Source organism: Aquarana catesbeiana, linkage group LG03 (genome assembly GCF_042186555.1).
Source record: "Aquarana catesbeiana isolate 2022-GZ linkage group LG03, ASM4218655v1, whole genome shotgun sequence".
NCBI classification, from domain to species: Eukaryota; Metazoa; Chordata; class Amphibia; order Anura; family Ranidae; genus Aquarana; species Aquarana catesbeiana.
The window spans coordinates 550,958,381-550,975,884 of NC_133326.1; the positions used below are offsets into that span (position 1 = coordinate 550,958,381).

General features: G+C 42.5%; 1 protein-coding gene across 11 annotated transcripts in view; it reads right to left on the bottom strand.

Annotated features, from left to right (window-relative positions):
- The window catches only part of LOC141132778 (serine/threonine-protein kinase WNK1-like), a 252,474-nt gene that overhangs the window by 125,018 nt on the left and 109,952 nt on the right, over positions 1-17,504 (bottom strand). For 10 of the 11 annotated variants that reach the window (XM_073621627.1, XM_073621622.1, XM_073621623.1 and 7 more), the window contains exons 3-4: positions 10,641-10,861; positions 8,966-9,123 (exon numbers count right to left, since the gene is read on the bottom strand). In XM_073621627.1, coding sequence (XP_073477728.1) covers positions 8,966-9,123; positions 10,641-10,861 — 379 coding nt within the window. Of the gene's footprint in view, positions 1-8,965; positions 9,222-10,640; positions 10,862-17,504 lie in introns of those variants that run through there. The other variant, XM_073621631.1, reaches the window with a different exon arrangement.

The following is a 17,504-nucleotide window of genomic DNA, read 5'->3' on the forward strand; positions in this document are numbered from 1 at the left end:
AGCATCGCCTATGGAAATTCATAGGTACCGTAGTTCGTCGCCATTCCACGAGTGCGTGCAATTATAAAGGGTGACATGTTTGGTATCCATTTACTCGGCGTAACATCATCTTTCACATTATACAAAAAAATTGGGGTAACTTTACTGTTTGGATTTTTTAAAATTCATGAAAGTGTCACTTTTCCAAAAATTTACGTTTAAAACACCGCTGCACAAATACCGTGTGATAAAAAATATTGCAACAATCGCCATTTTATTCTCTAGATTCTCTGCTAAAAAAATATATATATATAATGTTTGGGGGTTCTAAGTAATTTTCTATCAAAAAATACGGATTTTAACTTGTAAACACCAAATTTCAAAAATAGGCTTAGTCATGAAAGGGATATATATATATATATATATATATATATATATATATATATATATATATATATATATACACACACTGCAGATTTTGTAAGTTTGCCCACTTGCAAAGAAATGAAGGGTCTATAATTTTTAGCACAGGTTTATTTTAAATATTAGACGGAATATCAACCAAAAATCCAGGAAAAACACACAATACAAATGTTATAAACGGAGTTGCAGTTCAGTGAGTAAAATAAGTATTTGATCCCCAAGCAAAACAGGACTTGGTACTTGGTGGAGACACCCTTGATGGCAAGCACAGAGGTAAGACGTGTCTTGTAGTTATTGACCAGGTTTGCACACATCTCAGGAGGGATTTTGGTCCATTCTTTACAAATCCTCTCAAACACAGTGTGTCCCCCTTCTCAAGAAGGCACATGTACAGTCATGCAAATGTACATCTAAACGATTCAGAGTATTGGGAGAAAGTGGGGAGAAAGTGCTGTGGTCAGGGGTGACCAAAATTGAGCTCTTTGGCATTAACTCGACTCGCTGTGTTTAGAGGAAGAAAAATGCTATGACCCTAAGAACACCATCACTACAGTAAAGCACGGAGGTGGAAACATTATGCTTTGGGGCTGTTTCTCTGCTAAAGGTACAGGCCGAATTTTGCCACATCTTGGATATGAACATTCTACCCTCAACCAGGACACAGAAGATAGGTTGTGGATGGGTCTTCCAGCATGACAATGACCCAAAACATACCACCATGGCAACAAAGCAGTGGCTCAAGAAGAAGCACAATAAAGGTCCTGGAGTAGCTCAGCCAGTCTCCAGACCTTAATCCTATAGAAAATGTATGGAGGGAGCAGGAACTGAGTTAACAAGCGACAGCCAAGAAACTTTATGGCTTTAGAGAAGATCTGTAAGGAAGAGTGGACCAAAATCCCTCCTGAGATGTGTGCAAACCTGGTAACCCACTATAGGAAACACCTCATCTCTGCTTACCAACAAGGGCTTCTCCACCAAGTCATGTTTTGCTTGGGGATGAAAGACATATTTTACTCACCGAACTGCAACTTAATTTATAGTATTTGTGTTTTGTTTCTTTTTTGGATTTTTAGTTGATATTCTGTCTCTATCATTTAAAATACACTTATGATAAAAATTATAGACCCTTCAGTTCTTTGTAAGTGGGCAAACGTCTAAAATCTGCAGGGGATCAAATAATTATTTTCCCCACTGTATACCCAGTGAAATGACTGGCCTCAGGTGATGCACATACAGTGAAAATAAAAAAAAAAAAGTCTACACACCCCTCTCAAAATATCAGGTTTCTGTCATGTAAAATAATGACAAAGACAAATCATTTCAGAACTTTTTCCACCTTTAAATGTGACCTATAAATTGTACAACTCAACTGAAAAACTAAATTTTTTTTTTTTTTTTTGGGGGGGGGGGGATAAAAATAAATAAAAAAAAAAACACTAAAATAAAAGTAGTTGCATAAGTGTGTACACCCTCTTATAAATGGGGATGTAGCTGTGTTCAGAATCAAGCAATCACATTCAAACATATGTTAAATAGGAGTCAGTACACACCTGTCATTTAACCACATCAATACTGGGCACTGAGGCTGGGTTCACACTATACTACACGACAGTAGTACGACTTTCATCCTACTTTGCTCTGCAACATCAGTCCTACATTGGTCCTACATCCATCCGACTTTCATGAACAGGATACTACTTTGATCCCACTTTTCAGATAGTACACTTGTCCCTTGACCAATGAAAACTAACATACAATGGGAGGGGCTACAGCAGGGGGCAGGAAATAACACAATGTCAGATGCCAAAGTCAGATGGTTAGGACAAGGATCCGACTTTGATCCTACTTCAATGATAGTCAATGGACTGAAGTAGGATCAAAGTCGGACCAAAGTAGTACAGGGAGCATTTTCAAAGTCGGACCGACTTGTGTCAGACCAGTTAGGACGGCTCCCATAGGGAAACATTGATTTTCACACGTAATGCGACATAAGCGCCCAATGTCGGAGCGTTTGTCGGACCAGTGTGAACCCAGCCTTAGGCTGGGTTCACGCTATACTACACGACAGTAGTACGACTTTCATCCTACTTTGCTCTACGACATCAGTCCTATTTTGGTCCTACATTGATCCTACATCTATCCGACTTTCATGAACAGGATACTACTTTGATCCAACTTTTCAGATAGTTTTGATTGGTCAAAGGACAAGTGTACTAACACACAATGGGAGGGGCTACAGCAGGGGGCAGGAAATAACACAATGTCGGATGCCAAAGCCGGATGGTTAGGACAAGGATCCGACTTTGATCCTACTTCAATGATAGTCAATGGGCTGAAGTAGGATCAAAGTCGGACCAAAGTATTACAGGGAGCATTTTCAAAGTCGGACCGACTTGTGTCGGACCAGTTAGGACGGCTCCCATAGGGAACCATTGATTTTCACACGTCATGCGACATGAGCTCTCAGTTTGGGTTCACACTGGTCTGACAAACGCTCCGACATTGGGAGCTCATGCCGCATGACGTGTGAAATTCAATGTTTCCCTATGGGAGCCGTCCTAACTGGTCCGACGAGTCGTTCCGACTTTAGAAATGCTCCCTGTACTACTTTGGTCCGACTTTGATCCTACTTCAGCCCATTGACGATCACTGAAGTAGGATCAAAGTTGGATCCTTGTCCTAACCATCCGACTTTGGCATCCGACATTGTGTTATTTCCTGCCCCCTGCTGTAGCCCCTCCCATTGTGTGTTAGTTTTGATTGGTCAAAGGACAAGTGTACTATCTGAAAAGTCGGATCAAAGTAGTATCCTGTTCATGAAAGTCGGATGGATGTAGGACCAATGTAGGACTGATGTTGCAGAGCAAAGTAGGATGAAAGTCGTACTACTGTCGTGTAGTATAGTGTGAACCCAGCCTCAATGTCGGAGCGTTTGTCGGACCAGTGTGAACCCAGCCTTAAGCCCCCTTCCTTCCCAGGCCAATTTTCAGCTTTCAGCGCTCTCGCATTTTCAATGACAATTGTGCAGTCATGCTATGCTGTACCCAAATGAAATTTGAATGATTTTGTTCGCACAAATAGAGCTTTCTTTTGGTGGTATTTATTCACGACTCCGCTTTTAATTTTTTGCGATATAAGCGAAAAAAGAGCGGAAATTTGGAAAAAAAACAATATTTTCTTTATTCTATTTTAAAAGAAATCCAATAAAATCAAATTTTGTCATACATTTAAGCCAAAATGTATTCTGCTCCAAGTCTTTGGTAAAAAAAAAACCCTGTTAAGTGTATAATTGGGTCGTGTGATCACGGACAGATGTATGCAAATGATCATATACATACGTGCGCAGGTGATCACGGACATATGTGTGCAGATGATCATTAAAACATGCGTTTTGGGGACATTGTGTTTTACACTGTGTGTTACTATGATGGTGATCAGTGCGTAAAAAGTTGTAAAAAAACGCTCATACACACTGATTACCAACTGGCTGCAGCGATCCGCACTAATGTGTGAGGAGAGGAGAGCCGATCGTCTAGCAACCGGCTCTCTGTTTACATCATATGACGGCTGTCATGTGATCAGGAGGGCCATTCACAGAGCCCTCCTGCCGATCTGAGATACGCTGTGTCTGGGTGACACGAGCGCATCGGGGGTGCGCACGTACATATGCAGTGGCCAGGTGGGAAGTGGTTAAAGTGCCTCTGATTAACCCCAAATAAAGTTCAGCTGTTCTAGTAGCTCTTTCCTGACATTTTCTTAGTCGCATCCTACAGCAAAAGCGATGGTCCTCAGAGAGCTTCCAAAGTATCAGAGGAATCTCATTGTTAAAAGTTAACAGTCAGGAGAAGGGTACGTAAGAATTTCCAAGGCATTAGATGACTGAAGACAGTCATCATTAGGTGGAGAAAATATGGCACAACAGTGACATTACCAAGAACTGGCCGCCCCTCCAAAATTGATGAAAAGACAAGAAGAAAACTTGTGAGGGAGGCTGTCAAGAGGCCTACAGAAACATTAAAGGAGCTGCAGGAATATCTGGCAAGTACTGGCTGTGTGGTAAATGTGACAACAATCTCCCATATTCTTCATATGTCTGCACTATGGGGTAGAGTGGCAAGGGCAGGGCCTGAATCAAGAAAAAGATCCAAGCCCGGCTAAATTTTGCAAAATCACATCATCTGAAGTCTCCCAAAAGCATGTGGGAAAATGTGTTCTGGTCTGATGAAAACAAGGTTTAACTTGTTGGCCATAATTTCAAAAAGATATATTTGGCACAAAAACACTGCACATCACCAAAAGAACACCATACCCACCGTGAAGCATGGTGGTGGCAGCATCATGCTTTGGGGCTGTTTTTCTTCAGCTAGAACAGGGGCCTCAGTCAAGGTAGAGGGAATTATGAACAGTTCCAAATACCAGTAAATATTGGCACAAAACCTTCAGGCTTCTGCTAGAAAGCTGAACATGAAGAGGAACTTCATCTTTCAGCATGACAACGACCCAACAGCATACATCCAAATCAACAAAGGAATGGCTTTACCAGAAGATTTAAGTTTTAGAATGGCTCAGCCAGAGCCCAGACCCAAATCCCATTGAAAATCTGTGGGGTGATCTGAAAAGGGCTGTACACAGGAGATGCCCTTGCAATCTGACAGATTTGGAGTGTTTTTTGCAAAGAAGAGTGGGCAAATATTGCCAAGTCAAGAGGCGCCATGCTGATAGACTCATACCCCAAAAGAGTGCTGTAATGAAATCAATAGGTACTTCCAACAAAATATTAGTTTAAGGGTGTTCACACTTATGCAAACATTATTTTAGTTTTCTATTTTTACTTCCCTCCACCTAAAAGATTTCAGTTTGTTGTTCAACTGAGTTGTACAGTTTATAGGTCACATTAAAAGGTGGAAAAAAGTTCTGAATTTATTTATCTGTGTCTTATTTTTTACATCACAGAAACCTGACATTTTAACATGAGTGTGTAGACTTTTCATACCCACTGTAGATTAAACAAAGACTCTTGCATAAGTTGTACCTGTTTATCTGCAGCACTCTAACCTCTACAGCCAAAGTACCAAACTTATGAAGTTTGCCTGAGCATTCAGAAAAAAGGGGGTGGAGAGCTTAAGTCACACTCTGAGGAGCTCAGTGATAAGAGATCTGAGTGCTGATTGGAGGGAAGGACACACCCCCCCCTGCACACAGGGACAGTGTTGAGGCTGCCAATCCTGTCACCTTTCTCTTGTTAGGAAAACTTGTCAGAAGTGACTCATGCAGATATCAGAGAAACAAAGAAGATAGACAGAAATTACAGTTAGTGCTCTTAAGTGAGACAAGCACGCACTATACAGGGATATGCTTTGTTCATATATCATGTATGAGGTTTACAACCACTTTAAAATTGTTGTAAACCCACTTTGGAGAAGAAAAAAAAAAAAACTAAAACCTGCAAGACAAAGGCATAATGAGCTAGTATGCTATGCATACTAGCTCATTATGTAATACTCACCAGAGATCAAAGCCACCGCTGCGGTGCTCGTACACAGCACTGGCCGGCGACACCACTTCCAGGGGTTACTACCGGGTATCGCGGCTCTGGCGCTCTGATTGGCCGGAGCCTCGATGATGTCACTTTCGCACATTCGCACAGGAGCCGCCAGTAATGGCACATACGTGCCATTGCTTCAGTGTGCATGTGCCGATGACGTTCGGCATATGCAAATACAGGGGATATCTTGTAAACTGTGCAGGTTTAGGAGATATCCTGGGTAGCTACAGGTAAGCCTTATTATAGGTTTGCGCGTAGCAAAAAATGGTCTGTAAGGGTTTACAACCACTTTAAGATGAAGTGGTACAGCAGTCAGATCTCTTCCATGAACCCTGAGAATGCAGGTACCCAGATCCCTTTTCCCCTCTATGTTTCTGGAGAGGTATGGGGAGTTTGTGGTGTGAGGACATGTGCTGGAGCATGTTACAGGTTACACCCTAAATATGGGTGAAATGTGCTGCAGAAAGTGAACTTCGCCTTTAACCTACCATTTTCCTTCAACTTCACAGGACATTTTGTGAGTTAGTTTTTTCTTCTTCTTTGCAGATGAGAACTTGAACTGTGGGTTGATGAAGGCAGGTGAACAACATGCTCTGGTACTGAGGGTTCTATTCCTGGTCTTTACAAAGAATTTGTGTAACTGTTTAACTAACACTGATTTTATGGCAGCCTGAGGGATACTGGTGAAATCTCTTTTCCACTCATGGGTCACGTGTAAACCTAATGCTGACTGCAATGTGATGGGCCAGCAAACAGCTAGTTACACTACTGCCCGTTGCTTCATGACACTTTATACAGAAGATCAAAGTTAAAATGAGTGAACAGGATTGTGTCCTGATATTTATATAGAGAACGGGAGATGTTCGATTACACTTTCTGGACATCTAAAATGCACGCTTTACTTCTGTTTTGGGATGCCCACATTGACCTCTAACAGGTTTTATAAAAAGTCAGCTAGGTGCAGAAGAAAAAAAAAAAATTCTGATTTTGTTCCAGTTTTCTATTCTAGTCTATTCCTTTCTATTCTAGTTGTCTATGAATGCAAGTGAGATGATGTCCTGCAGACTTGCAGGTGGTTATTTCTATTTATTTTTTGCACCCAGCTAACTTCCTCTCAGGAAACCTATTGGAGGTCACTGCCTCGTCTTAGAAGAGGGGTGGCAGCTGTAACTTGAGCTGGCCACACTTGGATCGAAAGGCAGCCGGTTTAGCAAGGACCAGACAAATATTGATCCATGTAGGGCCACTATGGTTGAACAGAAGACGATCTAGTGACAGACTACTGTACCACGGCCCTGATGGAAAAAATCTGCTTGATCAGCACTGCAGGCAAAAGACTGCAGCACTGATCTGTGTGTCTAGACGGCGAGGAAGATTCCCCCATCCATCTTGAATGTGTGGATGTGGGTCAATTCAGATTTACATCCATTGTTTCCAGCATATCCTTAATGCTTCCACAGTATACAAATTCACTAATGTCTCATCTGGCTTTGCAAGTAGTGGAAATGTGTTATTACACAGACTGTACCTGCGTTTTTTTGGGGGGTTTTTTGTTTTTTTAGAAGCATCATCACCACAGAAGGTATTTTATATCTATGCAGACATGCTCAGGTCAGCAAATTTCTGGGGAAATAGCTGGCGAGGATTTCCAGGCCAGTCTCACCAAGAGCATCACAAAACGACTTTGTGGGCTTGCAGGTTCTTTAAACAGCCATCTTATGTCTATGGGCAGTCTTGGAACTATATGGGCAACATTGTGTGTGAGCGCCTAGAAACAGCAGTGGTGTGATCCTATCTTTCTGCTAACTGGCAATGCCACTACTTCCTCTTAAGGAAGAAAACAGCCTATAAATAGACAAAGAAAGCATTAAGGAAACTGTGGCCACCTACTGGCAAGACAAACTAAACAGCCAACACAAATAGGCACACATCCTGCGGGAGGACAAGGCCCTTCATAGCCTGTAAAGCCATTGAGTAAGCAGGCTACATAGCACTGATACAAATCTGTTCGCTACTATCATAATACTATAATCAAACTGAAAGAATAAATGACAAAGTAAAACGTGTGTCAAACAACTGGAACTAAAGTTTGATATTTGGAATGCTAGTGCCAATGTCATAATGTTCAATTTACAGTGTTTTTTCCTTCAGACAACAGCACAAATAGAGAGTATTCTAACTGGTGTGTCAGTCAGTGTAGTAAGCAATGTTGCTGAACAACTGCAGTGAAAGCCTTACAAACATTCTGTTATAGAGGCTGCAAATTAGGACTTGTTGCAAGAGGGCTAGCTGCCTGCCTGTCAATACCTCTGATGCAGACTAATGCAGATCAGTAGTTTAGACTCTACATATGTCGGTGTTAGAACTCAAAAAAAGAACAGTCATGAAAATAAAAGGGTAAAGAAAACAAAATTAGGACATGTTCGTTATTACCTGTACTAGGTTGATTCAAAGAAGAAAAAAAAAAAAAAAAAAAAAACACAAAATATATTGGTTTCATGCAACATACTTACCGTAGTTTAAGAATAAGCGTACAAATGAACAGTAAGGCCCCCTTTCACACTGAGGCGCTTTTGTGCTAAAAATATCGCCTGTAAAAAACTGCCTCTTCTGCATCCCCAGTGTGAAAGCCCAAGTGCTTTCACACTGGAACGGTGCACTTACAGGACAGGAAAAAAAGTCCCGTAAGCAGCATCTTTGGGGCAGTGCGGGAGCGGTGTATACACCGCTCCTGCCAACTGAAATGAATGGGCACCGCTTTCAAAGCGCCTTAAGATCGTTTTGAAAGTGACGCTAAGCGAGCGATTTTAACCCCTTCTGGGGGGGTTAAAAGCACCCTGCTAGCAGTGCCAAAGCACCTCTATACCAGCGGTAAAGCGCCGCTAACGCTAACTGGCCCGCTGCTTCAGTGTAAAAGTGGCCTAAGGAGGAGAAATATAGGATTATTTCTTCAATTTGTGTCTTACAAACCACTCAGTGAAACAATCGATGTGGTAGAGGCAGCGAGAGGACACTTACACTTGTGACACGGCGGTAGATCTGCGCAGCATTTTGGCACTCGGAGTAAGGGTATTCAGAAGTGGCCATCTCAAGCATGCACATCCCAAAAGCATACACGTCTACCGATTCATCGTATTTCTCCTCATACATCTCAGGCGCCATGAACTCAGGGGTACCTTAAATTAAAAGAACGGTTCAGAGACTCTAAATTTGCTGATATCGAGCAGGATGCTGGAGGCGCTACTCACCGCGACAGAGTTCGGGGGCGAGTGACCTGTGAGACAGAAAGCGGGGGCAAAGAAAAAAAAAAGGAGGAAAGCTTCTTAGTCAGACTGTAAAGAAAATGTGATTAAAAAGTCTTCCATTGCAAGGCCTCGGATTCGGGGGAGGGTGGAGTAAATTGGCTGCAGAATATACCAAGGCTAAGTTAAAGATACCAAAACCAGTTCTGTCCCTCTTGGAAAAAGCTGAATTTATCATTTTCTTCCATTGCCAAGTAAATGGATAGATGCAATGAGCTGTCCTGCCTGTTACCTGCTACCGCATCTATAAAACAGCAATACAAGAAAGAAAAAAAGAAGAAAAAAAAAAAAAAAAAGGCTCATTCTATAACTGCACATACCTGGAAGAAGATGCTGCCACCTGCTGTTGGGATTAAGAACTAGTTAGTCAGACTAGCTTGATGCACAAACTTTCCATTCACCTGGATGGGCTGAAGGAAGGGGTTGAAACCTTGCAATGGAAAACTGCCACGAGTCCAGTTAGCACAATTCATGGAAATTCAAATGGTTTTCTGCAAAAGCCCACTCACCAGATACCTTCTCTTCACATACTTACGGTGTGAACTGCAGTACACACTAATGGCCTACTGCAGCCAACATGGTGAGCCATGGCCTACAGGCAGAAAAACACTCAGAAATACAGAGAAGTAGTCAGGATGAGCCGTATGAACCAAGGGTGCTGCTGCTTTCTATGTCTTATAGATGGAAGGGGGCTTTTCTAACAGCTTTAGGGGGGAAAACATTTGAAAGCATGTTTTTCAGACTACCTGGAAAAGAAAGTTAGCAGCTGCTCTAAAAATGAAGATCAGCTTTCAAGCAAGAAACAAAACCTACACGGAGGACAACTGCGGTAAGAGCCGGTGCGGTATACATTCTAACAAAAGTAGATAATGTTTTAGATCACCTCATTTATTAAATTGAAGACTGAACCAAGTAAATCCGCTTTAAGCCCAGAACGTCTGTGGGAATCGGTGTTAGTTTCGAAAACCTTCCTTTTTAGTTATTTTTTTTTTATTAAAAGGCATCATGTGTAGATTGTGTTTAGTCCAGACACTACACAAGACATGTGGATCTTCTGGCACCCCCTGCTGTTCATGCGTTTCCGTAGAAGCAACTCGCTTTAAGCTAGGCAAGATTCTGAGCGGGTTTTAGATAAACGTTACCGAAAACTGGCTCAATTCCCACTGTGACTTGAAGCTGAAAGGGGTTATTACCAGCCCTGCCTTCCACAAAACAAAGCAGACAATGTAAATATGAAAATTAAGTAGAGCAGAACATTAAAACCATCAGTTTCTGACTGGTAAACCTATTTGGTGGTTACAGGAAAACTGGGAAGGCTGCTCATGGCAGAAGTAAATGGGAGACCAAAAAAAAAAAAAAAGAAACGCAGTAAAGGTTTTACACAGACCTACCTATGACACTCTTGGCAAATGATGCCCTCTTCAGCGTGGCCAGGCCCAGGTCTCCGATCTTCACAGACCCTGTGGGGCCAGTAATGAAGATATTGTCACACTTTAGGTCTCGGTGGATGATGGGAGGGGTTCGAGTATGAAGGAATTGAAGTCCTTTGAGAATCTGACGACACCAGCTACGAAGAACTTTCAGTTTCATCACTTTGAACCTCTTCAGATACCTGAGGTAAAAACAAATACATATAGCAAAACTAAAGTATGTGAGGGGAAAAAAAAAAAAATCATCATCTTCAACAAACTACAATGTTCTTTCAGCTTTACCTAACTGTACATACTACTTTGTAAAAGTTAGCAATAACAAAAGGCTGACCTCCTGCAATAAACTTCCCTTTCAGCTTATTTTAAGTCTGTTAAATATTACATTGAAAGGGTTAATTAAACGCAGTAGCTGCTAAGTGCAAAAAATTAGGAGTAATTAGTCCTCCCAGTCCTTCTCTTTCAATATAGAATCCTTTATGTTGTAGAAATCTGAAAGTGGGAGTGATTGAGTAGTTTAGGAAAACTGGGTAGGGCTGAGAACATTCAGTCCACAAAAAGTGGAGTGTTTTTACAAAAGGACTTAAGGGGTGACAAGGGCAATTCTGGCAAACAGATATTTTTCTGTAGGTCTTTAATTGATAAGTTCACCTTATCAAAAAATAATAAAAGCATATTTTTTCCTGCTAAAACAATGTGTATTTACAATTTTATTTGTAGGAGCCTGAAAAGCATTGCACCCGCGCTCAGCAGATGACAAGTGCAATGCAGGGCTCCTGTGAACTGTCAGCGTAAGCTGTCTGCTTGATCTGACAGGAAGTTACATAATGACAGAAAAAAAAAAACAAAAGAACAATTAACTACCTAGAGAGCTCAACAGCGCACAGGTAGTTTATTGAGTACAAGGAGTCAGCCGCAAAGGCTTTCGGTAGTAGTTGTTCATTCATTCATAGGATTCTGTGAATGAATGACGCGGCCATGTGGCAGAGCACTCCTCAAATAGTGACAGTGGCTGCGGGGTTAAGATTGCCAGCCAGCTGTCCCGGGGAAAGGGATCAGGGAGCACCTGCAGCAGCAGGAACAGGTTACATATTCCACCCTAAAAAGGTGGAGCATGTAACCTGTTCCCAAAGATGAACTTATCCTTTAAATGGATAGAACTCAGAAAAATGTGCACAATTTTATTTTTTTTTTGAGCAATGATATATACTATAACCCTTTCACTGCCAGGTCCGTACGCCGCATGGACCTACAGAAGTGCCTGCAGGTGGCCAAGTCTGTGCGGTGCACAGACCTCATTTCCCCCTCTTCTATAAGCTTATGGTCACTTCAATGGACCATAAACTTATAGCACAATTGTTCAGCAGACTCTGAACAATTCTATAACTCCGATCAGCGAATTACATCCGGCTGATCAGAGTTATTAACCTAAATATGACACCCCCCCTAACCCCACGCATGCTGCCGCTTCCCACTCCCCTGCCTCTCCACCTCCCACCACTCTCCTCTCCCATCCCCTGCAGCCCCCTTAGCACTTATTATGCCACCCCCCCTGCCCCCTGCAGTCCCACTGATATCATTTGGGATGCAGCAACTGCACGAACAGAGCCACTGCTTCCAAATTTACATCCATGTAGGTCTGCATGCATGTCCCTGAGCTCACACTGTCTGCGTTCAGGGTCATGTATGGATGTCAGATTGGGGAAAGCATAAATGGGACTGCCTGTACTGGCATGATGGTGCAGTGACATCATAAAGGGTGGGGCCTCTGGGTGACATCATCCGGTGACCCCGCCCCATGCCAATATAAGTAGTGGCACACCGCGCACCCAGCATTAGAGCAAGTGAGAGCGTCAAGTCAACATCAGAAGAACAGAGGGAGAAGGCAGCGGAGAAGACCCAGCAAAAGAGCAAGACTACATTCGACAAGACCTGGCAGAGGCAGAAGACAGAGGGTGAAGAACCGGAGAGGGCTAGAAGACATGAGCGGAGAAGACCCGGAGAGGGGAGAAGAACTGGCAGAGGCAGAGGACATCAGCGGAGGAGGCAGAAGAGCCAGAGAGGGGAGAAGAAAATCAGAAAAAAAGACGCACGCCAGAGCTGTCTTAATAAATTACTTTAAAAACCCGTGTACTGCGTTTTATTTCTGACAATTTTTTTTTTTTTTAGGTGAATGGGCATGGGTACAATGTACCCCATACTCATTGACATAGTGTGGGGGACCGGGATCTGGGGGATAAGCCCCCCGCCCGCAGACCACGACAACCAGGGTTGTCGGGAAGAGGCACTTGTCCTTATCAACATGGGGACAAGGTGCTTTGGGGTCAGGGGCACAGGGTTCTTTTAGGTCAAAAGAATAAACCTTAGTCTGAAAATGAGGTCAATTTAACCACTTCGAGCCTAAACCATTTTTGCCACTTGTTGGTTGCTCACAAGTTAAAATCTGTATTAAAATATATATATATATATATATATATATATATATATATATATATATATATATATATATATATATATATATATATATATATATATATATATACATACACCGGATTTATATATCGCCAGCAGTTTATGCATCGCTTTACAATATAAAAAGGAGACAATACAGTTACAATACAATAAAATACAAGAGGATTAAGAGGGCCCTGCTCAGAAGAGCTTACATTATAATAGGGTGGGGCGGGTGGTACAAAAGATTGTAACTATGGGGAATGAGCTGATGGAAGTGGTAGGAGATTAGTTGGAGACATGATAGGCTTCCCTGAAGAGATGAGTTTTCAGGGATCGCCTGAAGGTAGAAAGAGTAGGGGATAGCCGGACCAGTGGAGGTAGCAAGTTCCAGAGGATGGGAGAGGCTCTGTAGAAATCCTGGAGACGAGCATGGGAGGAGGAGACGAGGGAGCTTGAGAGTAGGAGGTCTTGAGAAGAGCGAAGGGGAAGATTTGGGTGATATTTGGAGATAAGATTGGTGATGTAGCTCGGGGCAGAGTTGTGAATGGCTTTGTATGTTGTTGTTAGCATTTTGAATTTAATTCGCTGGGTGATTGGGAGCCAGTGTAGGGATTGAGGGAGAGGGTTGGCAAACACTGAGCGGTTGGTAAGGTGGATAAGTCTGGCAGCAGCATTCATGATAGACTGAAGAGGGGATAGCCTATGGACAGGCAGGCAAATGAGAAGGGAGTTGCAATAGTCAAGGCAAGAGATAACAAGGAGTGAATGAGGAGCTTGGTGGTTTCATTTGTTAAAAAGGGGCAAACTACAAACTTTTGACAACGATTGGACTTGGGGCTGAAATGACAAGTCAGAGTCTAGGATTACACCTAGTACCCTGGCGTGAGGGGAGGGCCTGATGGTTGCATTGCTGAAAATTTTATATATATACACATATACATATATATATATATACACACACACACACATATACACATATATATATATATATATATATATATATATATATATATATATATATATATATATATATATATATATACATATATACATACATATATACACACACACACACACTCACACTAGATATATATATATATATATATATATATATACATACACACACACACACACACACCATACAGGTTTAGGAGACATTCATTTTACCTACAGGTAGGTGTTCTTATAGGCTTACCTGTGGGTAAAAATAGGGTATACAACCACTTTAACAGTTATTCACAACATGCCCTAAATAAACCATCAAATCAGTGGACTCTGCCATAATGCTACTGACAGGCTGCATCATATTTCATTTTGGCCGTAGTTCAACTTATGCACATGGATGTGTGCAGGAGCAAATGTACTTTAGCATACAATTTCCAGCATCTTCCGCACTGCAGGTGGCGTGTGCAGCAGCCAAGTGAATAGTTGTATGCGATTATACTCATTTAAAACGTCATTGGTCTTTTACGATGAGGTCTACCTATACTGGTTCGTATGACATATTTCCAGAACCCAGAAGTTTCATGAATTTTAGGCTAGAGGACCATTTACACCTAAAAACATCCTAGTGCATGTACCCTAAAGCTTTGTGAATTGAGCGTATTCTATGTAGGACTGAGATCAAATTTGTCACCTATCAGCTAGATATTCAATTTGAACACCATGAGTAAGTGGATGGCTACATTGTCTGGTTTCCAAAAGTGAAATTACCATGTTGAACATCTTGGGAAATTTTGAGTCTTAGGGCTAGTTTACACTTGCTTCAAAACAGGCTTTGTTATTATTATTATTATTATACAGTATTTCTATAGCGCCAACAGTTTACGTAGCACTTTACAACTTGAGGGTAAACAGTACAAATACAATACAATTTGATACAGTAGTAATCAGAGGGCCCTGCTCCTTAGAGCTTACAATCTAAGAGGGAAGGTCAAGAGATACAAGAGGTAATAACTATGGGTGATGTGCTGATTGAGAAGATAAATGTACAGTTGTTAGGTGGGGGCCAGATAGGCTTCTCTGAAGAGATGAGTTTTCAGGGATCGTCTGAAAGTGGATAAAGTAGGAGAAAATCGGACGGATTGGGGTAGAGCATTCCAGAGGATGGGGGAGGCTCTGGAGAAGTCCTGAAGGCGAGCATGGGATGAGGTGACAAGGGAGTTTGAGAGCAGGAGGTCTTGGGAGGAGCGAAGAGAATGATTAGGTTGGTATTTTGTGACTAGGTTAGAGATGTAGCTGGGTGCCAGGTTGTGGATGGCTTTGTAAGTTATAGTTAGTATCTTGAATTTAATTCGGTGACTGAGTGGCAGCCAATGGGAGAGGTTGGCAGAGGGGTGTGGCAGACGCTGAGCGGTTTGTGTGGTGGATGAGCCTGGCAGCAGCGTTCATGATGGACTGAAGTGGGGATAGCCTATTTAGAGGTAAACCAATGAGGAGGGAGTTGCAGTAATCGAGGCGGGAGATGACCAGGGAGTGGATTAGAAGCTTTGTGGTGTCATTGGTTAGGAGATGTTGCGAAGACTGAGGCGGCAAGCTTTGGATAGTGATAGAATGTGGGGTCGAAAGGTTAGTTCAGAGTCCAGGATTACACCTAGGACCTTGGCGTGGGGAGATGGGTTGATAGTTGAGCCGTTGATAATGACAGGGAAATCAGGGGAAGTGGCACCTGAGGGAGGAAATATCATGAGCTCAGTTTTGGATAGGTTGAGTTTGAGAAAGTGATGTGACATCCAGGCTGATATGTCTGCTAGTAAGTTGGTAATGCGTGAGGAGACAGATGGAGAGAGCTGGGGGGTGGAGAGATAGATTTGGGTGTCATCAGCGTAGAGATGATATTTAAAGCCGTGGGAGGCAATCAACTGACCCAAGGAGGTGGTGTAGATTGAGAAAAGGAGAGGTCCAAGAACAGAACCTTGGGGGACCCCAACGGAAAAAGGAAGAGGAGAGGAGGAAGTAGAGTTGTAAGTGACACTGAAGGAGCGGTGGGATAGGTAGGATGAGAACCAGCGAAGAGTACAGTCACGGAGACCGAAGGAGTGGAGTTTTTTGAGGAGGAGGGGGTGGTCCACTGTGTCAAAGGCAGCAGAGAGATCCAGGAGAAGTAGTATGGAATAGTGTCCATTGGCTTTAGCCATTAGTAGATCATTTGAGAGTTTAAGGAGAGCAGGTTCCGTGGAGTGTTGAGGGCGAAAACCGGACTGAAGGGGATCAAGACGTTTATTCATGGTCAGATGGTCGCTTAGTCGGTTGTAGACCAGTCTTTCAAGAAGTTTGGAGGAGAAGGAGAGTAAGGAGATGGGACGTAAGTTGTTGAGATTGGTGGGATCCAGTGAGGGCTTTTTTAGTATGGGGGTGACTAGCGCATGTTTTAGAGAGTTTGGGAAGATGCCACAAGAGAGGGAGAGGTTGAAAATTTGTTAAAGCTCTCTGAACGTCAGTCAAAGCCCCTGTCACTAAATAAAATGGTTAGCTTACAGTTCCGTTTACTCCTTGCTTTTGCTTGGGCCTTCGGTGGAGCTTCGTGGGGGAGCTTAGGTGGAGGCTTTGTAGGGGGCTTCAAGCGAGCTTTGCCATAGACTTCTATAGAGGCTTTGAAGCGCCACTAAAGCCTCGTACACACGGTTCGATTGATGGACAACCGAGCATCTGATTTTTGTCAAAAGGACGTGTGCCAGGATCTTGTCTTGCATACCAACGGTACGCAAATTGTCGTTTGACAACACGAACGTAGTGACGTACTAAGAGGAATTTCAGCTCTTGAGCTCCACCCTTTGGGCCCCTTCCGCTAATTTTGTGTTTGGTGAGCAATGATTTTTAGCATGCGTGTTTGTACTTTTGACCTGTGTGACGGATTTGTGTACTGACCATACGAATATCAGTCATGGAACAGTTGTCTGCCGACAATTTACTAGCCTGTCATCAAACATTTGTTGGCCGAAAATTGGAAAACAATTGTCTAAAGGAGCATACTAACGGTAAGAATTTAGGACAAAAGTCTGTCAACAGACAATCCCCTTGCAACAACTGAACTGTGTGTACAAGGCTTAAGGCTACATGGGGTATAATTTTTGAAGCAAAGCCGAAGCAAATCAAAGCAAAAGCAGGTGTAAACAGGACTGTAAGCTAACCATTTTATTTAGTGACCGCGTTCAGAGAGCTTTAACAAAGCCTGTCCGAAGCCTTGTTTTGAAGTGTAAACTAGCCGTTAAATGTGTGTTGAGGCCAAAGCAAAAGTAAATGAGCCCTTTGAATACTCTTTGACTCTCCAGAAACTTTACACTTACCCAGACCTGCCAGCAGAGGGAACCTGTAGGCAATTCAGCACATGGTTACAAGATGATCTACGAGCTGACAATGAGAAAGCTTATTGTC